Source organism: Microcaecilia unicolor, chromosome 10 (assembly GCF_901765095.1).
Source record: "Microcaecilia unicolor chromosome 10, aMicUni1.1, whole genome shotgun sequence".
Taxonomy (NCBI): domain Eukaryota; kingdom Metazoa; phylum Chordata; class Amphibia; order Gymnophiona; family Siphonopidae; genus Microcaecilia; species Microcaecilia unicolor.
The window spans coordinates 214,983,838-215,007,824 of record NC_044040.1 but is presented as its reverse complement, the minus strand read 5'-3'; the positions used below and the strand labels follow the sequence as shown (position 1 = coordinate 215,007,824).

Genomic DNA, 23,987 nt, shown 5'->3' with positions numbered 1-23,987 from the left:
AGCACAGCCAGAGCTCAGCGTCCTGCACAGTAACGCTCAGACACCAGAGAGAGAGAGGGAGAGAGGGGGCCTGACACCAGAGAGAGGGGGGGGAGGAGGAGGTATCTTTGTCACACACACACACTCTCTCTCTCACACACACACTCTCTCTCTCTCGCAGTCAATGTCTTTCTCTCTCTCTCACTCTCACACACTGTATCACATTCACTCTCTATGTGTCACACAGTCACACACACTCTCTTGGTCTCATACACTCAGTCTCACAGAGAGTCTGTGTCTCACACACGCTGTATCTGTGTGAAACACACTCTCTCTCTCACACTGTGTCTCACATACGCACTTGCACACACTCTCATTCTCACACACACACTCTCTCTCACACACACACACTCGCACATTCACTCTCTCTCTCACACACAGTCACTCTCACATACACTCTCTCAAACATACACACTCCGAGGAAAACCTTGCTAGTGCCCGTTTCATTTGTGTCAGAAACGGGCCTTTTTTACTAGTTTACAATAAAGTCTTCTTGATATCCTTTTTGGATTCACCTCACTATTTTGTTTACTGCTTGCAGAAGTATCCCTATATCCAGTGGCAGAACCCGGGTAATGGCTGCTGCTTAATGTCCAGGTACTGCAATGAGTACCCGGTACTATCCAAGTAGCAGCGATATTCAGCCACAGTCCAGATACATTTAGGACTGCACTTTTCCTGGATAATTATTCAGCAGCAGATTGAATATTGGCACTATGTGGGTAACTGGACCTTCCTGTCAGGATCCAGGTAGCTCCACGGTGATCTGTAAAGATATTCAGCAGGTTCTACCTGGATAGTGCAACTGAATATCTTTCTCAGTGGCAATTCATCCAGACAGAAGATTCTGCTACGTGGATGAATACTTTTGAACATCAACCTTTTTATATACATATATCACCTTCCCGAGAGTCATTCATACATAATTTTACAAAATAAAAACAGAAAAACAGAGCAGCTCGCAATATAAATATGCTAAATCAACTGAAAAATAAAAACCTTAATGATAAAACAATCATTAAAAACTGCACAAACAACAAATCATTAAATTAACACCAGCTAAAACACTTAATAAACTCATAATAAGCACACAAAAAATACTGTAAATAATATACAAAAAAGTAAGCAGTCTCAGATTTCAGTTTATCCGGATGTTCCACTGCCTCCTTACACTTAACCTGCCCAAGATTGAACGTCATATGTTATACATTTATTGGGATTTATTAATCAGCTTTATGAAGAGATTCAATCTAAACAGACATTGCTTGAGTTCTTCAGTATTGCACGGGAATGTTTCTAAATAAAGTGAACAATGCATTCTGGGAGCAGTGATCCAGGGGTCACAGTTTTACCTGTTGCACTATACGTTAATTTCCAGCCACCATTTTCTCCAGAATCATCACTGTGGAAGAGGATCTGAACATTATGACTTCTTGTTTCGATCTGTCCTGGGGATTTCTCGCCGCAGAAGGGACCAAATTCTTTTCTCCCAGCTTTAATCTGAGAGAGGATAGAGAGAAATCCATCACACAGGGACAGTGAGATAGTATGAGCTCACCATCCTGCTTATTTTCGAACGAGAAGGCCGGCCATCTTACGACACAAATCGGGAGATGGCCGGCCATCTCCTAAACCCGGCCAAATCGGTATAATCGAAAGCCGATTTTGGCCGCCTTCAACTGCTTTCCATTGCGGGCCGGCCAAAGTTAAAGGGGGCGTTTCGGCAGGGTACGGAAGGCGCGATGGGAGCGTGGTTACGAGATGGCTGGCCTCGGCTGATAATGGAAAAAAGAAGGCTGGCTCTGACGAGCACTTGGCCGGCTTCAATTGGTCCATTTATTTTTAGGACCAAGCCTCAAAAAGTGCCCCAACTGACCAGATGACCACCGGAGGGAATCGGGGATCACCTCCCCTTACTCCTCCAGTGGTCACCAACCCCCTCCCACCCCAAAAAAGTTTTTTTTTTAACATTTTTGTGCCAGCTTCTATGCCAGCCTCAAATGTCATACCCAGCTCCATGACAGCAGTATGGCGGTCTCTGGAGCAGTTTTACTGGGTGCTGCAGTGGACTTCAGGCAGGCAGACCCAGGCCCATCCCCCCCTACCTGTTACACTTGTGGTGATAAATGTGAGCCCTCCAAAACCCACCCGAAACCCACTGTACCCACATGTAGGTGTCCCCCTTCACCCATAAGGGCTATTGTAGTGGTGTACAATTGTGGGGAGTGGGTTTGGGGTTTTTTGGGGGGCTCAGCACACAAGGTAAGGGAGCTGTGGATCTGGGAGCAATTTATGAAGTCCAGTGCAGTGCCCCCTAGGGTGTCCGGTTGGTGTCCTGGCATGTGAGGGGGACCAGTGCACTACAAATGCTGGCTCCTCCAATGACCAAATGCCTTGGATTTGGCCGGGTTTGAGATGTCCGCCATTAGTTTCCATTATCGGCGGGAAACCAATGGCAGCAATCTCTAACGCCGGCCATCTCTAACACCAGCCCAAATGTTGAGATTTGGCCGGCCCCGACCGTATTATCGAAACGAAAGATGGCCGGCCATCTTGTTTCGATAATACAGTCGGGTATGCTGCTTTACGGGGCCGGCCTTGGAGATGGCCGCCCATATAGATGGCCGGCCCCGTTCGATTATGCCCCTCCACGTCACCTGGCTGTCATCTCTCTTCCTTCCACCAAGCGAAAGGTGATGCTTATGTTACATATTGGGACTGTAGGAGGCTGCTAGAATCTGATACCGTCCTATATATTGAATGAAGTCCTCCACTGAGTTCACTATCTAGTACTCAATGATATCACACTGAGGACTCATTCTTCACTATAATAACTCTTAGACACAGAATATTCATTGATTATTTGGAGAAGGATTTTTTTTTACTGTCTGTCCTGCTCTTCAGGTTCTCATGTTGCTGAGTGGTCATATGTGTTTCAACAAAGGAGTATCCATCCGTATTTGAGGCTTTTCCTCCATTAAATTACCACAGTAGTAAATACATAGAGTATAATGATTTAGAATTGGTCATATAGCAAACCACAAGCGATGATAATTTAAGTCCAGAAAATCAGGCTAAAATGAAAAAAAAGGTCCCAGAACAATTCTTTGCCTCTTCTTTCGTAAGATGTGCATCCATTAGCACAAGATTGGATCATTAGCATGCCTTAAAATATTTAATGTGGACAGAATCGACTAAACATTTGTTAACTAATGAATTAATGCACGTAAAGATGATTTGTGTCCATTAGGTTCTAACATGTAAGAAAATGTTATTATTAACACCCAAGTAGGAAATAAACTGGAAAAAAAAGTCCAAAAACTGGGAAGAAAAGGCCAAAATTCCAAAAACAAACTGATTTTCCCCCCTATTTATTTATTAGGATTTATTTATTCTCGTTTTGAAGGAATTCACTCAAGGCGGTGTACAGTAAGAATAGATCAAACATGAGCAATAGGCAATTACAGCAGTAAAAATTTTCAAGTAACAATACAAAGTATGGCATAGTTACTACTTACAATGTCAACACAATACGTAATAGAACATTATAATTGGTAGTGAAGGGTAAGGCAAAGTTGTAACATATAGATGAGCAAGAAAGTAGGAAGAGTTAGAAAGTAGGGTAACTGATTTGAAGAAAGTTGCACATGAGGTCAGAGAGATGGTTAAATATTATCTCAGATACAGTAGGAGTGGATAAACATGTCCTGCTGCAGTATTTTCAGTGTGAGTCACTCCTTGTGTGTGTGTGATTGAGACTAACAAGTTAGTTACTTCTTCCATTAAAGGCCTGGTTGAAGAGCCTTCACCCCCTTCTTAATAACAAGAATGACATTTGGGGAAACACATCATTTTTGGTCCATTTCTATAAGTATAATCAGGAAGATATTTAAAATGGTTTTGTTTTTCCATTTAAATAAATCTTTAATTTACTGTAGGAAAGACTGGTAAAAATGTGGCTACTGACTTAAGGGTGTTAGTCCACTTTAAATGTTAATAAATAAGAATAAAAAATTGAAAATAAGGTGATAATAGAGTGGCGTAGCAAGGCCGGGGCAGTCCGCCCCGGGTGCACGTTGCTGGAGGGTGCAGAGAGCGTACATTTTGACACACATTTTTGGCGCCATATATAGAATTGGGGGGGGGGGGGGATTTAAAAAAAACGGGTCCTTTTACCAAGGTGCACTGAAAAATGGCCTGCGGTAGTGTAGACCCGTGTTTTGGATTTGCGCAGAATCATTTTTTAGTGCACTTGTAAAAAAAGAAAAAAGCCTTTTCAAAACTTTTGGGTGAAAATGGATGTGCGGCAAAATGAAAATTGCCAGGCGTCTGTTTTGGGTCTGAGACCTTACCGCAAGCCATTGACGTAGCGGTAAAGTCTCACACGGTAACTGGGCAGTCATGGTCTACACGTGTCAAATGCCACTTGACTCGCCTAGCTGCTGCGCATCAGGAAATAAAAATAATTTTCGGACACGCGTAGCAAACGCCAAAATTGAAATTACCGCAAGGGCCACGCGGTAACCGGGTGGTAACTCCAATTTGGCACGCATTGGGCATGTGTAGGCGCCTACGCAGCTTAGTAAGAGGCCCCAAAATATCTACTGAAGCCCTTATTCATCTGCCAAAGTATATAATCCAGAGATACCAAGTCTCATTCATCAGGAGTGTGTAACACTCATTTAAAGGCTCTCTTACTCTCTGAGACCTTCTCTCATTCATTTGGAGTGTGTCACACTCATCCGAAAGCTCTCTCACTCTCATACTTTCTGAGTCTCTATTCTTACTCAGCAGGAGTGTGTCACAAATCGAGGGCTCTCTCACTCCTACTCACACTCTCTGAGTCCTTCTCTCATTCATTCGTGTCACACTCATCTGAAAGCTCTCTCATTCTCATACTTTCTGAGTGTCTATTCTTACTCAGGAGGAGTGTGTCACACTCAATCGAGGGCTCTCTCACTCCCACTCTCTGAGCCCTTCTCTCATTCATTTGGAGAGAGTCACAATTGTTTGAAAGCTCACTCTCTGATCCTATTCCCTCACTCATTAGGAGTGTGTCACACTTATTTTAACGCTCTCACTCTCACACTTGAAGACCCTTCTCTCACGCATTAGAAGTGTGTCACACTCATTGAAGGCTCTCTCACTCCCACTCCCTCTCTCTGAGCCTCCTCCCTCACTCATTAGAAGTGTGTCACACTTATTTTAACGCTCTCTCTCTCTCTCTCTCTCTCACTCTCACACTTGAAGACCCTTCTCTCACTCATTAGAAGTGTGTCACACTCATTGAAGGCTCTCTCACTTCCACTCCCTCTCTCTGAGCCTCCTCCCTCACTCATTAGAAGTGTGTCACACTTATTTTAACGCTCTCTCTCTCTCTCACTCTCACACTTGAAGACCCTTCTCTCACGCATTAGAAGTGTGTCACACTCATTGAAGGCTCTCTCACTCCCACTCCCTCTCTCTGAGCCTCCTCCCTCACTCATTAGAAGTGTGTCACACTTATTTTAACGCTCTCTCTCTCTCTCACTCTCACACTTGAAGACCCTTCTCTCACTCATTAGAAGTGTGTCGCACTCATTGAAGGCTCTCACTCGCACTCCCACTCTCTGAGCCTCCTCCCTCACTCATTAGGAGTGTGTCACACTTATTTTAACGCTCTCACTCTCACACTTGAACACCCTTCTCTCACTCATTAGAAGTGTGTCACACTCATTGAAGGCTCTCTCACTCCCACTCCCTCTCTCTGAGCCTCCTCCCTCACGCATTAGAAGTGTGTCACACTCATTGAAGGCTCTCTCACTCCCACTCCCTCTCTCTGATCCTATTCCCTCACTCATTAGAAGTGTGTCACACGCACTCAAAGGTTCTCTCTCTCTCTCCGAGTGCCTTCTGAGGAATTGGCCACCACCACCCTTCCTGCCACTGCAAATTATATCCTTCTTAAACATTAAGCACGTTGTGTCAGCAGAATCTAGCAGTGCGACTTTTTCTGCAGCGCAGAAATAAAATTTACCTTTACGTAATCATAGGGACAGGAAACCTCTGGATGGTCCTCAACGTCAAACCTGTCTTCAAAGTGAAGGGTGACAAAGAAGCCCTCTTCCAGCTCTATCCTGTACAAGCAGTCGGAGCTCTTTGGATATGGATTAGGGAAGTCGGCGCTGGTAATGACCCCCGTGCGCTGGGTGAAGAGGTGATCACTACACTCCACTGCAAGGCATGCAGAAACAAGACCAGAAGACACATGAACGGAATTCTCTAATAGGGTGCTTACATGTATGCGCCACTTATGTGTGTAATTGTACAGAAAACTGTCACTTATGTGCAAAAGTGACAGTAGATCAACTGAGTGGTATTCTGTAAGGGCTTGTGTAAGTGTTATATCTTGTAAATGCAAAGGGTATTCACATGGGTGGAGCTTGAGAGGGGAATGGGTGGAGTATGGGAGAATCATGGACAGATCATGGGAGGGGCATGGATGGAGCATGGGAGGGGCATGGGTGGAGCATCAGACATAGGTGGAGCATGGGAAAGTGATGAATGGAGTATGGGGAAATTATGGGTGGAGCATGGGAAAGTCATAGATGGAGCATAGGAGGGTCATGAGTGGAGCATGGGAGGGGCATGGGCAGGGCTACCATTTACATGCACAACTTACAGACTACTTTAAGTTACGAGTGCTCTTGCCCCATTTAGGTGCCCAAAGATACATCAGGTCTATGGCTGGTGGAACTTTAGGAGCCTAAATGGTAGACGTGCCACAGAATCTGGCCACTCAGATTTCCTTATAGAATAGGATCTCACCGCTCAGCCTCAGGCTGCCTAAATGGAGGTGTCCACTTACTTGCCCTCAAAGTGGAAGATATAAAACAGACAACTGAAATGGAGAAGGCTTTAAGCATTCATTTAGGAAGCCTGAGGGATATATTCTCAAAATGTCACCGTAATGATGCGCGCTAAGCCCAAATGCAATAAAGGCAGTTCTGCACGCAACTGCAATGATATAATACTAGGGTAAGTCTGCCTAACTTTAGATGCGAGCTCTTACGCTAACTCATTGGCTGGCGTAAATGTACGTGACTAACGATAGGCAGTTAGGTGGCTAAAGGATAGAATTCTGTAACCCATGAATATAACTGCTCGACACGCTCCTGGCCCGCCCATGTCCTTCCCCGGTCCATGACCCCTTGTACACCCTGGAATTTGAGCGTATAGAATAATGAGTAAAGGCACTTATGCACATAACTGCTGAGTGGTGCCAATTATAGCCTATTTTATCGTCAATGACATCGATTATCAGCTCATTATTAATGAAGTTACACTCACAACTGCCTTTATTCTATAAGCCAGTCTCAAATTTCAGAGCCGAACTCTCTAGAATGAGGGGGGGGGGGGGGGGGGGGAGGTCTGAATATATGAGAGGGGAGATGGAGTCATATGCGTGTTTGTAGGATTTATCTTGTCGTAGGAGGTAGGGGAGGTGTAGTAAGTAAAAACTAGTCGGAGCAAGGCTGCCAAAATATTCATTTTATCAGGCGATTGGAAGAGATGACTTTAATATCAACACTGATAACCTATTACCTGGCGTTAACAATGTTACTCGGTACTAGGACGGGAGCAGACTGCTGGAACTGGAAATACCTTTACACGTCCTGTTGTCAGAGTGGAGCAGGTAGCCAAATCTGCAGGAGCAGTAGAATCCCCCTATGTAGTTGTGGCAGTAGTGGTCACAGGTCAGCTCCTCGTCACTCCTCTCCGTGCACTCATCGATATCTGTCAAAGAGTAAAGAAACCACGGTGACGAACCCACCAGCCTGAATCGCACTGGATGAGGGGTACAGACACATCAGATCCAAAGGCTGATGGAAAAGTACTGGCTTAATAATATTGGTATCTCCAAGCCAGGAGGAAGGAAATGATGGTTTTTAAACCAAAAATCCTTTCACTTGGTGGTACGTTTCTAGTTAAATTTCCCTGTAAGTGTATGATTACTTGGCATGGAGTTAATTATCTCTTTATGTGCTCTAAAAGACTACAAGAATTTGTGGCTGCTAGAGAGAATTCTCCCATACTCCACCCATTCCCCTCCCATGCTCCACTCATGACCCTCCTATGCTCCATCTATGACTTTCCCATGCTCCACCCATAATTTCCCCATACTCCATTCATCACTTTCCCATGCTCCACCTATGTCTGATGCTCCACCCATGCCTCTCCCATGCTCCACCCATGCTCCTCCCATGATCTGTCCATGATTCTCCCATACTCCACCCATTCCCCTCTCAAGCTCCACCCATGTGAATACCCTTTGCATTTACAAGATATAACACTTACACAAGCCCTTACAGAATACCACTCAGTTGATCTACTGTCACTTTTGCACATAAGTGACAGTTTTCTGTACAATTACACACATAAGTGGCGCATACATGTAAGCACCCTATTAGAGATACCCCAGGAATGGAATCTCCTGGTTAAATGTGCTGACTAGGCCGCTTGATTCCAAATTCCTACTGGTCAATGATTTAAGTCGATTAAGTTTATTGCTGTGTATTTTATACATGGATATATTTCCTTTCTTGGATTCTCCCCATTGTGGACAAATTATTTTGGTGATGTTTCCTTATTTTTATATATAGTATAATTGGATTGTATAGAATATTGTGAATTCCATGCATTTTGATGTAATATCATCTTTATGTAATAAAATGAAAATTATTAAATTAAAAAATAATATTGGGATCTCTGATTACATCTTCCCTCCAGAACACACAAGAAGCTCTTCCCATCTCCTAATTCCTGTCCAAAAAAAAAAAAGCCATAGGGAGTTGGGAAAGGAGAAAGTGGGCCATTCATCCTGGTGGTCTTGGTACCACATCGAAGACCTGCTCCCACTCTATACATGATATTTACTATTGCGTTGTCCATACTGAGGTGGATGTGAAGCATCTGTTCATGCTTTCCAAAAATACTAGGACTAGGGCGCATGCAATGAAACTACAGTGTAGTAAATTTAAAACAAATCGGAGAAAATGTTTCTTCACCCAACACGTAATTAAACTCTGGAATTCATTGCCGGAGAACGTAGTGAAGGTGGTTAGCTTGGCAGAGTTTAAAAAGGGGTTGGATGGTTTCCTAAAGGACAAGTCCATAGACCGCTACTAAATGGACTTGGGAAAAATCCACAATTTCGGGAATAACATGTATAGAATGTTTGTACGTTTGGAGTAGCTTGCCAGGTGCCCTTGACCTGGATTGGCCACTGTTGGGGACAGGATGCTGGGCTCGATGGACCTTTGGTCTTTTCCCAGTATGGCATTACTTATGTAGTTATGAGGTGTATCGGAGCACTGAAGCTGCAAAAATTTGTGAATTTTAGTCCGAGAGTCCGAGATATAGCTGATCGAAGCCCTTCACAATAGAACTGCATTTTGATACAGTCAACCAATATGTGTTGTATTACAGTTCCTGGACCCGGTATTCAATCAATGGTGGGCAGCGCAGTTGCTGTCTGCCAGCAGCGTTAAACTCAGATATTCAATGCTGGGCTATATCCGGTGACTGGCATTAAATATCTGTGTTTATTTTGGCCACTAAAAAGTTAATTGGCTATGCAACACTTCAACTGATGGAGACCACTGGTAAGTGTCTTGATTCTCAGGGCAATCTCTTGAAATGGGTAGTTTTGCACATACCATGACAGTAATGAACCTCACTCCTAAGCCAGGGCATGTGATGTACAATCTCTCCCTCAGATTTACTGCTAATACTCGCTGTAGTACATGCATCATGCCAAAGAGTTCTCTCTGGAGCTGGGCCGTGGGTAGTGGAAAGAGACCGAGCAACTGGAGAGATACGTTTCCTTTCATGTATTAATATAAGTTGATTTAAGAGCCACTTGAAAGCACTTGCTTCACACAAGAGAACTAAAGAAAAACAGGAGGTTTTTGTGCCAGTGGTGAATGAATGGGCCTCCCTAAGGTTGATTAAGTAATCGACAAAGGAGTACATCGTCATTTGTTTGAGGCTTTTCCTCCTATAACAGTAGCATCACCAGAAAACACATTTATAAGCAGATATCAATCTGATTTGATTAGTCGTTATTAAAATAGGTGTAGCCCAAAACATCTAGGTTTTAGCCCTGGGCATTTTTGCTTTGTTCCATTATGGCAGAAAAACCCAAATCCTGGTCTCGACACACCCCTGCCAAATTCCCTTGTGATTTGAATGCACTTCACACGAACTGCATAGAAAAATGACTTAAAATGGATTTCAAAAATATCAATTTGATCCATAGGAGCCAACTTTTCAAAATGATTGGGGGTGCTGAATTATTTTTTTTTTTGCAGGTGGTGCATTCCCCCTCCCCCTCCCCCTCACCCCCTCCCTCTCTCCTGTCCCCCTCCCACGTCCCCCATCCACCCTCCCTTGTTCCCCCCTCCATCTCCCTCCGAGTTCCAGGCCCCCCTCCTTCCCTCCCTTCGAGTTCCAGGCCCCCCTCCCTCCCCACTCTCTCTCCTTTCCCTCCCCCCTCCCTCTGGGTTTCAGGGCCCCCCTCCTTCCGAGTTCCAGGGGCCCCCCTCCCTCCCAGTTCCAGTGTCCCCCCTCCCTCCCTTCAAGTTCCAGGCCCCCTCTCTTCCGAATTTTAAAAGTCAACTATCTTACCTCATCGGGGTTAGGGCGGCAGCAGCGGTAAAAAGCATGCAGGCTCGGATCGGTGCTTAGTTGTTTTCCCTTCTCTCAGCTCTGGTCCCGCCCTCATTTCCTGTTTCCGCAAGGGCGGGACCAGAGCTGAGACAGAGAGAAGGGAAAACAACTAAGCACCGAGCCGAGCCTGCATGCTTTTTACCACTGCTGCCGCCCTAACCCCGATGAGGTAAAATGACTTTTAAAATTTGGAGGGAGGGGGCCTGGAACTCGATGGGAGGAGGGAGGGAGGGAATGAACTTCCGGTGGGTGAAATATTGGGGGTGCTCGAGCACCCACGGAGTCGGCGCCTATGATTTGATCATTTTTGAAAAAAAAAAAAAAAAGTCTAAATGCTGTTTTGTGCTGCTTTTTGGATGTTTTTCTGTTTTCAAAATAAGCCCAATGGTCTCAGCTCATTAAAGGCTGCAAATGGATATATGCTGCAACTCAGCCAATCGCAATCCAGGGCACACCTAGTACCACTGGGTTCAGGATATCCACAATGAATATGTATGAGACAGATTTGCATACACTGCCTCAATTGCATACAAATCTAACTCATGAATATTCATTGTGGATATCCTGAAAACTCGATGGGACTAGATGTACCCCGAAGACTGAATTGGGAACTAAATACAGTAACACAGAAAATGATGGCAGAGAAAGACCAGTATGGCCCATTCAGTCTGCCCAGAAAGGTGGCCAGGATTGTATCTGCCTCTCTGTGCAAGTCCTCCCCGCCTTTTGCTCTTAGGGTTGCCATTGCTGATCTAGGGTTCCCCCTTTATATTTTGTTTAAAGTGTAAAATTCATTTATGCTTTTCTTTAAGTGGAAATACTATATACTTTATTCCATCTTCATCCCATATAGGCAGGGCTTTTTTTTGAGAGGGTACTGAGTACCGGCACCTTTTCCATTGTCTGCTAAAATTGACCCATGGTCCCCAAGTTTTAATGAAAGAGCTCAGGCTCTACACATCAATTCTGCCTGGTCATAGATTCTGTGACTGGTTGCATAGGGCCTGGCTATACTGGGGTGGGTCCCTCAGTGATCACCCCACCCCTGAAGGGTGGCCTCGCATTTGAGTACCGGCACATTTTCCATTGTCTGTTAAAATCGACCCATGGTCCCCAAGTTTTAATGAAAGAGCTCAGACTCTACACAACAATTCTGCCTTGTCATAGATTCTGTGACTGGTTGCAGGGGGCCTCAGTGATCACCCCACCCCTGAAGGGTGGCCTCGTATTTGAGTACCGGCACATTTTCCATTGTCTGCTAAAATCGACCCATGGACCCCAAGTTTTAATGAAAGAGTTCAGGCTCTACACACCAATTCTGCCTTGTCATAGATTCTGTGACTGGTTGCAGGGGGCCTGGCTATTGTGGGGTGGGACCCTCAGTGATCACCCCACCCCTGAAGGGTGGCCTAGCATTTGAGTACCGGCACCTTTTCCATTGTCTGCTAAAATTGACCCATGGTCCCCAAGTTTTAATGAAAAAGCTCAGGCTCTACACACCAATTCTGCCTTGTCATAGACTCTGTGACTGGTTGCAGGGGGCCTGGCTATTGTGGGGTGGGACCCTCAGTGATCACCCCACCCCTGAAGGGTGGCCTCGCATTTGAGTACTGGCACCTTTTCCATTGTCTGCTAAAATTGACCCATGGTCCCCAAGTTTTAATGAAAATGCTCAGGCTCTACACACCAATTCTGCCTTGTCATAGACTCTGTGACTGGTTGCAGGGGGCCTGGCTATTGTGGGGTGGGACCCTCAGTGATCACCCCACCCCTGAAGGGTGGCCTCGCATTTGAGTACTGGCACCTTTTCCATTGTCTGCTAAAATTGACCCATGGTCCCCAAGTTTTAATGAAAATGCTCAGGCTCTACACACCAATTCTGCCTTGTCATAGATTCTGTGACTGGTTGCAGGGGGCCTGGCTATTGTGGGGTGGGTCCTTCAGTGATCACCTCACCCCTGAAGGGTGGCCTGGCATTTGAGTACCGGCACCTTTTTTGCTAGAAAAAAATGCACTGCATATACGGAACCTCTGTCTTTACCCACAGCTTTTTGAATTCCATTTCAACCCCACCACTTCCCATGGAAGAGCATCCCAGGCACCCACCGCCCTCTCCCTAAAAAAAGGTATTTCCTGATGCTGCTTTTCAGTTTCCCTTCTTGCAGTTTCATTTCATATCCTCTAGTTCTACAGCCTCCTTGTTTTGGAAAAAGGTTTGTTTACTCATTAATATCTTTGAAGCACTTAAATGTCTGTATCGTGTCTCCCCTGTGTCTCCCCTCCTCTAGGGTATACAAATTCAAAATCTTCCTCTCTTCTCATGAATCTTCTGGCGTAGACCCCATACCATTTTATTGGCTTTCCTTTCTGTAGTCTCTGCGGGGAATGCCAGTGGTAGGCAAGCCAGAGGATGCTTAGGGGAACCTCTAGCAATTGAAACACAGCTGATCAAATTAATTCATTGATAAGAAAATACTTACCCACCGCTGCGTAATGGGCGTCAAAGCCAGTGAAGCGTTCCTCATTTGAAAAATCAGATCGAAATGTGAGACTCAGAGAATTACCGGGAGACAAGATGGCCTGATGGCCTGGAGCCTGCTCAGTGTCTGTGCTTTCTCGGCCACAGAATGTGGCTAAAATTTGACCTTCGGCTTCAACCTACAAGTCAGACCAAAAGGAGTTAATACTTCAGTGCACAAAGCTTTAAGCGGACCTCATAAATCAACTCTTTCTGCCTGACAGCTGACATTACACATTCATTCAGAGAGGATAACAGCGCAAAGAGGAAAGGAGAACCTGCCTCGCACAAACAGAAAGTGAGTAAGTTGCGGAAAAACACGTTCTTTACACAGTTTCACAGTATGAGGGAGAATTTCAATAGAGAGAAAGGAGTAAAATCATACTTATTATATCTGAACGCACAAATTTATTAAAAATACAATTTTTTCAAAACTTTCTTTCTATATGCATGTGGACACTGAGTAAATTCTAGCAGACTTGGCAGAGAAATATCTTCTCACCCAGAGGAAAGTCAGGGGCTACTTTTCAATCCAAAATGTCCAGTCTTGAAACACAAATTTTCTTTAAAACACACGCTCAATCTCTGACTGGCTTTGTGAACAACACATATACATTTTTTTCACTGATGCTCTCTCACACAGGACAAGTATATTGATGCTGCAGGTGAAACTTCAGCCATTCCTCCCAATGGGCAGTTCAATGCTCTAGCCTATTGTTCAGCATCTCCCCTTTCCCTCTAAGTCCAGCATCTTTCTCCTTTATCTCCTCTCCAGGTTGCCAGCATCTCCCCTTCCCCTCTATCCCTTCCCTAGGTTGCCAGCATCTCCTTTATGTGAAACTAAGGAGCGTCAGCGTGCACAGGACAGGAGGAGCAAGAAGAGCAGGGCAGGAATGCGGCTGCGCCAGAGATGGCGCTGAAGGAAGGCTTCGGCTGGCAGGGGTTGGGTATCCCCTCCAGCAAAGGTATTTGCGAGGCGAGGGGGGTGTGAGAAGGAGCGAGGTGGTGGCGGCGGGGTGGAGGTGAGACAAAGCAAAGCGAGGCATGGCGGTGGGGGGGGGGGGGTGGTGGCGGGGCGGCACTCAAAATGTACCCCCAACCTCGGACTCTGGTCCCCTCCCACCGTAAGGTCTGGTTATGCCCCTGCTGTTAAATAGTGCACATCAAGGTAGTTTTTTTAAGAAGGTTTATTTGTCATTTGCATTTTTAAATACTAGCATTTAGATACCTACATTGCTTACAAAGGCAAAACCTGATTTTAGAAAGCTGGTACCTACATGTGCAAATCTACCGTACACAGAGATTTCAAGGGGGTGTGGCTAGGACATGATGTGGACGGGCAGAACTAAAATCTACACATGTGTTCCCTATTGACAAAGGGAATATAATTCAGGTTGGAAAAGAGACAGCTGAGGGGAGATATGATTGAGGTGTACAAAATCCTGAGTGTTGCAGAACAGGTAACAGTGAATCGATTTTTTACTCTTTGAAAAAATACAAAGACCAGGGGATACTCAATGAAATTACATGGAAATACTTTTAAAGTAAATAGGAGGGAATATTTTTTTTACTCAATGAATAGTTAAGCTCTGGGACTTGTTGCCAGAGGGTGTGGTAACAGCGGTTGGCATATCTGGGTTTAAAAAAGGTTTGGACAAGTTCCTGGAGGAAACGTCCATATTCTGCTATTGAGACAGACATGGGGGAAAGCCACTGCTTGCCCTGGGATTGGTACCATGGAATCTTGGTACTCTTTGGGATTTTGCATGGAATATTGCTACTATTTGGGTTTCTGCCAGGTACTTGTGACCTGGATTGGCCACTGTTGGAAACAGGCTACTGGGCTAGATGGACCATGGCAGTTCTTATGCTCTTATAATTCACACTAGCCGTTGAGCCCGTAAAAACGGGCTAGTATAGGACAGGGGGGGTTGAAAGGCCCCTTCTCCTGGCCGCTGCAAGGCCCCCCCCCGCCGCCGAGCTCGCCGCTGCCCCTCCGAGGTCACCGCTACGGCCCCCCTGGAGTCGCCGCCACCCCTCCACCCGGGCCGGGCCCTCGCTTCGTTATTGAAACAGCGCGGGAGCGCAGCACACAGCTCAGATGAGCTGCCGTCCTTCTTCTCTGCCTGTGTCCCGCCCTCGTGGGAGAGGGCGGGACACAGGCAGGGAAGGAAGGCCGACGGCAGCTCAGCTGAGCTGTGTGCTGTGTTGACGCTGTTTCTATAGCGGAGCGAGAGCCCAGCCCGGGTGGAGGGTGGGTGGCGGCGACGACTCCGGGTGGGGGGAGTGGTGGTGGCGACCTGGGGGGGGAAGCGGTAGCGACGGCGGTTTCGTCCCTCCCCTTGCGCAGTAGAGACCCTCTCTGTCCCACCCCCGTCATCACATATTGACGCGGGGGCGGGACAGAGAGGGTCTTTACTGCGCATTTGCGAGTGAGTTCGGTCACTCACCGTTTATATGTTTGATGTCCGTAGAAGTTTTCCAGAAGTTCTCATTTTGGCCAGCCCTCTACAGGAGGGATTAAGGGAAGTATCCTCTTTAGTTCCCCACTGTTTGAAATTAAAGTGAAATGACGGCTGCAGCCTCTGTGTCTAATTGGCAGCAGGTCACACAAGTAGGTTTGCAAAATGGTTGACATCTACGAGTAAATGCTGCATTTCTTCTGCTCATGTTTTCCATGTTTATACTCATCAAATGGCTGCTTCCATTGCACGTAGCCGGCACATCCATGTACATTCTTGCAGGTGTTTTAGAAAAGGTTCTTCATCCGCAGAACCTCTTCTAAAATACCACCAGAACTAAGCACATCCTGATCTTGATATGTTGATTCTGATCTCTTTGTTGTTTGCTACATTTGTACCCTGCGCTTTCCCACTCATGGCAGGCTCAATGTGGCTTACATGGGGCAATGGAGGGTTAAGTGACTAGCCCAGAGTCACAAGGAGCTGCCTGTGCCTGAAGTGGGAATTGAACTCAGTTCCCCAGGACCAAAGTCCACCACCCTAACCACTAGGCCACTCCTCCACTGTTGCTACTATTTGAGATTCTACATGGAATGTTGCTATTCCACTAGCAACATTCCATGTAGAAGTCGGCCCTTGCAGATCACCAATGTGGCCGCGCAGGCTTCTGCTTCTGTGAGTCTGACGTGCAGGACGTCAGACTCACAGAAACAGAAGCCTTCCGCAGCCTTCTACATGGAATGTTGCTAGTGGAATAGCAACATTCCATGTAGAATCTCAAAGAGTAGCAACATTCCATGTAGAATCTCCAACAGTAGCAACATTCCATGTAGAATCTCCAATAGTATCTATTTTATTTTTGTTACATTTGTTCCCTGCGCTTTCCCACTCGTGGCAGGCTCAATGCGGCTTACATGGGGCAATGGAGGGTTAAGTGACTTGCCCAGAGTCACAAGGAGCTGCCTGTGCCAGGAATTGAACTCAGTTCCCCAAGACCAAAGTCCACCACCCTAACCACTAGGCCACTCCTCCACTCCAAATGTTCTTATATCTTCCAATGGTAGAAGGTTTGTGAGGAAGAGGCAGATTATCACTATATTGTTTATTGTTTACTAATTTAGTTAGAAATGCTTTATAATCAGTGTTCAGAATGAAGTTTCGGTACCCAGTTCAGAAGCAGGAAACAGAACCTGACAACACATACAGACTACTGCAAGGTCTACCTAATCTAACCGTTGCCTTGATCTCAGGCACTATCATCAAAGGATCCTCTGGGCTCATCCCTTAGTTTCCTCAGTTCTGTTGCTTTATTTCTTCCACAGCAAGAGGCAGAGACAACAAAGAAGCCAGTGGCACCTTGTGGACTAACTGATTTATGGAGGTATTAACGTTTGAGGACAGAAGTCCACTCTGCCAATCTAATCTATTCCTATTTGACTGATAAATCTGACAGAAAAAAAAAATCATACATGAGTTTTCTGTCATTTTCAAAATTCCCCTAACTTACTCCAGAACAGCACTGCTAGACATTGGAAGAGGCCAGAACTCACTGTTACATCTACAGCCTTCGGCAGGAACAGAAACAAGACAGACCCATATAATATTCAACCCTTCCTCCTGATGACAGTGAAGGAAAAGTGTAGGAAGGGAAGGAGACTTTAAAGAAATGTGGCCTGAAGCTACCCTGGACCAGAAAACTGCTTTCTAATCCCCAAGAAAGAAAGGAGACCCCGGGAGTACTAAAAGAGAGAATCGTCCTGAAACGATCTGAAAATGAGTCGGTTTTCTTTAATGCTGAGGTTCTGTGATATCCCAGCTCCTGCTAGGGCTGATCTGCTATTCACAAATGACTGTGTAATCTATGTTCAGGGCTGTGTGTTTACTTGGAATCCAAAGAACAAGTCGCTGACCTCCCGGACGGTCTCCTTCTCAACCCTGTCTCTCTTTCGGGAAAGATAACAGATAATAACTCCACTAGCTGCATCCCCACCCAGCTCTGCATGTGGAAAATGCAGGGCTCCGAAGTAGGGATAGAAAGGGACCTGGACCAGAATGGCGAATTCAGAACCTTCCGGCATTTCTTCTACTCTTGAGAGCTTGCAGCTCTGAACAGTCCCAGTGTTAAGCATTGATATGGCTACTGACAAGGGCCAGAACTCATAAGAAATTCATATGGTCATGTTCAAATGACATCAGCAGGGGAATGCAGATTATGTACGATGCGTGGCATTTTTATTAAATAGTCTGACTTACCAAAGTAAAATGGAATTATTAGAATTATAACGAAACATGTGACCAAAGACCTCTGTGTGTGCCTCTAGGCAGGTTGGTGTCATCTTGCAAGAGATACCTTCTTGTTCAACCATAGAGGTATACAGTCAGGAGCCTTTTCAAAGGCCTGTGTGTTAGAAACGATATGAGGAGAATTATTGGTGTGAGGGAGCCAGTTTGCGCCATTTTTAAAGTCTGGTGCCGGCTTTAAATAAGTCTACTTGACTGATTTCCGCCGCGCGTCTTATCTTCCGCATGGACCGATATACTCACATCACCCCTCTCCTCAAGTCACTTCACTGGCTCCCGATCAGATACCGTATACAGTTCAAGCTTCTCCTACTAACCTACAAATGCACTCAATCTGCAGCCCCTCATTACCTCTCTACCCTCATCTCCCCGTACGTTCCTACCCGCAACCTCTGCTCACAGGACAAATCCCTCCTATCAGTACCCTTCTCCACCACCGCCAACTCCAGACTCCGCCCCTTCTGCCTCGCCTCACCCTATGCTTGGAATAAACTTCCCGAACCCATACGCCATGCGCCCTCCCTGCCCATCTTCAAATCCTTACTCAAAGCCCACCTCTTCACTGTAGCTTTCGGCACATAACTACTTACCTCTATTCAGGAAACCTACACTGCCCCATTTGATTGACTGCATACTTGCCCTTTAGATTGTAAGCTCTTTTGAGCAGGGACTGTCCTTCCTTGTTTAAAATTGTACAGCGCTGCGTAACCCTGGTAGCGCTTTAGAAATGTTAAGTAGTAGTAGTAGTCGTATTTTTGCACTTAGTCCCCTGAGGAAGCGGCGAAAGAATGAAGAGCTAAGTGTTTTAATATTTAATTTTGGATATCTAAATAGAATACGATAAAGATACATTCCAAGAAGATTGTAAGAATATTGGGTGCACGATATATAGTAGAAACTTTAAAAAAAATCACACCAAAAATTGTTAGAAATGATAGTCTGGAAAACAAGCGGGGCACATGCCAGAGCAAATGTGAGTGAATTCTGCAGTGAAAGTCAGTGTGGAAGGTATGCTGGAGTCACACTGCACTAGGCAGCTTGAATATTGCTAAAGGACACTGTACTATGAGAGTCAGCACTTCTATCCATAAATGCAGCTCTAACTGTAGTTTTTATCACTGATAACAATGCTCAAAACCAGTAGAGTGCTATGGGAGAGACACTTGGGTGGAGGTTAAAGGCAAGGCCTCATATTCAGATCGCAGTTAATTCAAAATCATTAAACTGCTCACATTTTAATCATAGACTCATGCCTACCTTCCTACCCTTAATGTCAACTAGCATCACTCCGGATATCTTCGCTTTAATTTTGTCTTTTTTTTTTTAGGTTTTTATCTTTTATTTTATCATTCAACCGTGTTGCTAGCTGAGAAATTTGAATATTGATGGATAGTAAACACATGAGTGCCTGATAGCCTGAGACTGCACGTTGAGTTCCCCTTGAGAGGGCCAGGAGGGCGAGGCGGGCTCCTGTTGGGGTGTGCTCGTCTTGAAGGCATTCAGATAAGTTATTTAAAATTCCAGCAAAATTACTTAATTTGTCAGCTAGCAACACGGTTGAATGATAAAATAAAAGATAAAAACCTAAAAAAAAAAGACAAAATTAAAGCGAAGATATCCGGAGTGATGCTAGTCGACATTAAGGGTAGGAAGGTAGGCATGAGTCTATGATTAAAATGTGAGCAGTGTCTCTCCCGTAGCACTCTACTGGTATTGAGCATTGTTATCCCAGAAATAAGCAGTGGATTTTCCCCAAGTCCATTTTCCTTTTTGTTTAGGAAGCAGTCCAGAACATTTTTAAATCCCGCTAAGCTAACCGCCTTTACCATATTCTCTGGCAACGAATTCCAGAGTTTAATTATACGTTGAATGAAGAAAACTTTTCTCCGATTTGTATTAAATGTACTACTTTGTAGCTTCATCGCATGCCCCCTAGTCCTAGTATTTTTGGAAAGAGTAAACAAACGTTTCACGTCTACCCGTTCCACTCCACTCATTATTTTATAGACCTCTATCATATCTCCCCTTCAGCCATCTTTTCTCCAAGCTGAAGAACCCTAGATGTTGTTTACTGTATTTATTTATTTATTGGGATTTATTAACCACTTTTATGAAGAGATTTACCCAAGGCAGTTGCAAGCAACTGCTGGTGTGTAACTACAGGGTTACTAATTTCCAAGAGCTATATTGTTTTTGGCAGATCTTAAAGCCACATTGATGTACCAAACTGCATGAAAAGATACAGTGAAATTAGAAAAGGTACAAAGAAAGGCGAGCAAAATGATTAAGGGGATGGAACGTCTCTCATATGAAGACGGCTGAAGGGGGGGGGATATGATAGAGGTCTGGTGTAGAGCAGGTAATCATGAATTAATTGTTTGTTCTTTCAAAAAGTACTAAGACTAGTGGAATATTCCACGAAGTTACATGGTATTACTTTTTAAACAAATAAGAGAAAATATTTTTTCATTCAATGAATAGTTAAGCTCTGTAACTAATTGCTTGAGCAAGTAGTAACAGCAGTTAAAAGAGCTGGGTTTAAAAAAAAGTTTTGGACAAGTTCCTGGAGGAAAAGTCCATACACTGCTGTTAAAGTAGACACAAGAAAAGCCACTGCTTATCCCTGGGGTTGGTAGCATGCGCTGCTTTTTGGGATTCTGGCAGGTACTTCAGACCTACATTGGCCACTATTGGAAACAAGATACTGGGCTAGATGGACCATTAGCCCGACTCAGTATGGCAATTCTTATGTTCTTAAATATAGGGCAAACTTTTAAAAAAAATGGGTCAAATGCCACTCCTGAAATAGGAGAAATCTTTCACTGCAGCTTGGACAGCGCTTTTTACAGATCCTAAGAAGAGAGTACAATGAGAACCGATAAACTCACCAACCCACTCAGTTATGAAAGCCCACCTTCTATAATTACCCTAATCACTCCCTTCCTTCTTCTCTCTTCCCAACTTAATCTCTGCACAATACTAACCGTTTCTGATATCCTGGAATGACAATGTTAACAAAACTATGTAAGCCACATTGAGCCTGCAAATAGGTGGGAAAATGTGGGATACAAATGCAATAAATAAATCGTATTCCTTGCCCAGTTGGGCCCCTTTTAAGAAGCTGCGGCAAAAGGGGGCCTGCGCTGGTGACGGGCGAATGTTTTTGATGCTCACTGAGGCCCCCTTTGACAGCAGCGGGTAAAAGGCAGGTCTTTCTTTTTTCAGGAAATGGCTGTGCGGCAAGTGAAGAACTTGCCGCACAGCCATTTCGGGGGTGGGGGGGAGCCCTTACCGCCACCCATTGAGTGGGGGTGGGAACTACCACTTGGCTGCTGCGGTAGCCCGGCGGTACTTCGTTCTTAGCAAGTGATAAGCCCGCACTGGGTTTACCACCGCTTTGTAAAAGGGGTCCTAAGCCAGACAGTATCTCAGAAGACACCTCTGCAACCACCCCCCCCCCCCAACCCCCAACCAAAAACAATGGCCGTCCATTCCAATATAGTGAAACACACACTTGAAGGGTTGCTACTTTGATTTGAAAAGAAACAGTGCTGGACCCATGTCTTCATTTTCTGCCCTTTCTGTGCTCAACTCTCTGTTTCTTAGTTCATTTTATATTGGCTCAGGGCCCATGTTGGTCAACATTGAGCTTCCCAGCTGTGCCTCTGATTATCCATTCTGCATTTCTAGTAGGAAATGTGAATGTGAATAGCTGGCCTCCTGGGAAGATGGAATACTTTCTATAAATGTACCTGCCTTGGTGAACTGTGTTTCACGTGAACTGAATTCCATTAATGTTATTAAAGAAGCCTTAGATTCAGTCATGCCTCCTACGAGCTAGGATATTAAGTTCTCCAGCAGACCAGAGACAGAGGGCCTAATGTTGCCTTTCGTGAGGGTCACGCTACAGAACTCATTCTCCTACCTCCACCTCTTTTTCTCTCTTTGAACAGTCAAGCAGGGCCGCCCAGAGGGGGGGGGGGGGGCAGGGGGGACGCAGTCCCCTCCACCCGCCCACCCTCCGTCCACCACCGGGCCGGGCCCCCCTGAATTCAAATCATAGCGCCTCACCTCGACCTCGCTGCATGTGAAAGAAGCGCAGCAGAGGCAGTCTGCAGATCGCCTCCCTTCGGGCCTTCCCTCCCTGTGTCCCGCCCTCGCGCAAGTTACGTCAGACGAGAGCGGGACACAGGGAGGGAAGGCCCGAAGGGAGGCGATCTGCAGACTGCCGCTGCTGCGCTTCTTTCACACGGAGCGAGGTCGAGGTGAGGCGCAGGCGCTATGATTTGAATTCAGGGGGGCCCGGCCCAGTGCTGGACGGAGAGGGGCAGCGATGGTGGCGGGGGCTGGGCCCCGGGGGCGGCCTTGCCACGGGCCCGGCCCAGTCTCTCGGCGGCCCTGCAGTCAAGGCTCTACTTTCAAAAGGAAGAAAACCAAACTCTCAATTAGCCAGCATCAGGAGAAGAGTCCTCTGTGATCTCATATGCCCCAAATCTGTCACACCTTTAGGTATTTCTTGGGTTGGTCTGAAAGGTATCACAGCCTATAAGTCTCTTGTTTTCTCTCAGACCAATATGGCTACTAGACATCCAAGTTACAGTCAGTTGGGTCATGAATTGATCCTTGTATGCTAATGATTGCTATGGAGTTGACCTTCTCTTTGCTAAATACAGGGCTCAAATTTCCTGCTAGTTCTGATTGCATGAAAAAGAAATTGTACACATGATAACGAGGGGAAAGTGGTGGATATTTAGCAAAACTTTCTACAAAAGTACTGCTTGTTTCATGAGCAGTTGCTTTCTTTCCCTTCTACACACTAGACTAGATAAGCTTTGGTCATCCATCAAAGCTGGAGATGAAAAGAAGTCAACAATGCAAGGGTTTAGGTCTGGGAGTCAGGTGCCAAATTTGGCTCCTTTGAGATGGGAATCAGGCTGCAATTCCTGAATTTAGCTGCTTTGTTTCATCAGGTGCCTAAAGTTAGGAGCTATAGGTATGAGGTTAGGGCCCAGAAAAAAAAATTACATGCTTAATTTAGGAACCTAAAACTAGGCGAATGAATTGCAGGCTTAACTTTAGGATTCTGAATTGCAGAAGTCTAAATTTCAGATCATTTTCATCTAAAGCTTGGGTGCTTACATTCAGCTGAAAATCCACCTAAACTTAGATACCTAAAATTTGTAATTAGCATTTTATTTTTTTAAATGTCCCCCAAAAGACCTGTGGGCTTTTTGTACTTTATTTCTATCTGGCCCTTAATGCTTTGATTTCCTATTTAGAGCAGGAATAAACGTGGTATTTTACTTGGAAGCTACCCATCTCTATAAAAAATAAAAATAAAAAAATCACTCAAAACTGCTCTTGTGTGAGAAATCTCAGTTAAATGAGCAAAATAATGAGCAAATTGTAGTCTGGTGTGAAGTGGAATACGATGGTATTGAGTCTTTGGTCTCCTGTGTGAGAACATTAAAACCAGGCTGCTCAAGAGTCATGAAAAATTACCTGATCTACAACAAAAAGGAAATGATTCATTGTTAGGCTGAAATGCACACACAGTTCTCTGTTTTTAATAAGTATTGAGTTTAACTGGCTCAAGTCTTTCTTCGCTGTCTCTAGACTGATTCTATTGAATCAAGTGAGAAACGAGAAAGGGAGAAAGGGGAGGAAGAGTCTAACACATGGAAGAAACAGGAAACGACTCCGTTACTGGAGGCCATAGTTGGCGATTACTGTAGGCATGACGTTGCCCTACATTTTGTTCCATCAAAGAAGTGTATTTTTCCTAAAGAATGAGACAATAATCGGGGTTTGTCACTTGTCAATCTCATAAGGGTAGGAGTTCCCTTTAGTTGGGAGAGAAGTATAAAATCCCCAGTAAGGAAGAGCAAAGAGGTCTTTCTCCATAGAAAGAACAGAAGAGTGAAAGGGGTCTTCTCAAAAGGAGTCCAAGAGGATAT

At 45.1% G+C, this 23,987-nt stretch overlaps 1 protein-coding gene across 4 annotated transcripts in view; it reads right to left on the bottom strand.

The window, feature by feature from the left end:
• MASP1 (mannan binding lectin serine peptidase 1) overlaps window positions 1-23,987 on the bottom strand; it is a 118,761-nt gene that overhangs the window by 74,875 nt on the left and 19,899 nt on the right. For all 4 annotated transcript variants that reach the window (XM_030216107.1, XM_030216110.1, XM_030216109.1 and 1 more), the window contains exons 3-6: window positions 13,230-13,407; window positions 7,684-7,815; window positions 6,056-6,252; window positions 1,392-1,539 (exon numbers count right to left, since the gene is read on the bottom strand). In XM_030216107.1, coding sequence (XP_030071967.1) covers window positions 1,392-1,539; window positions 6,056-6,252; window positions 7,684-7,815; window positions 13,230-13,407 — 655 coding nt within the window. The remainder of the gene's footprint in view (window positions 1-1,391; window positions 1,540-6,055; window positions 6,253-7,683; window positions 7,816-13,229; window positions 13,408-23,987) is intronic.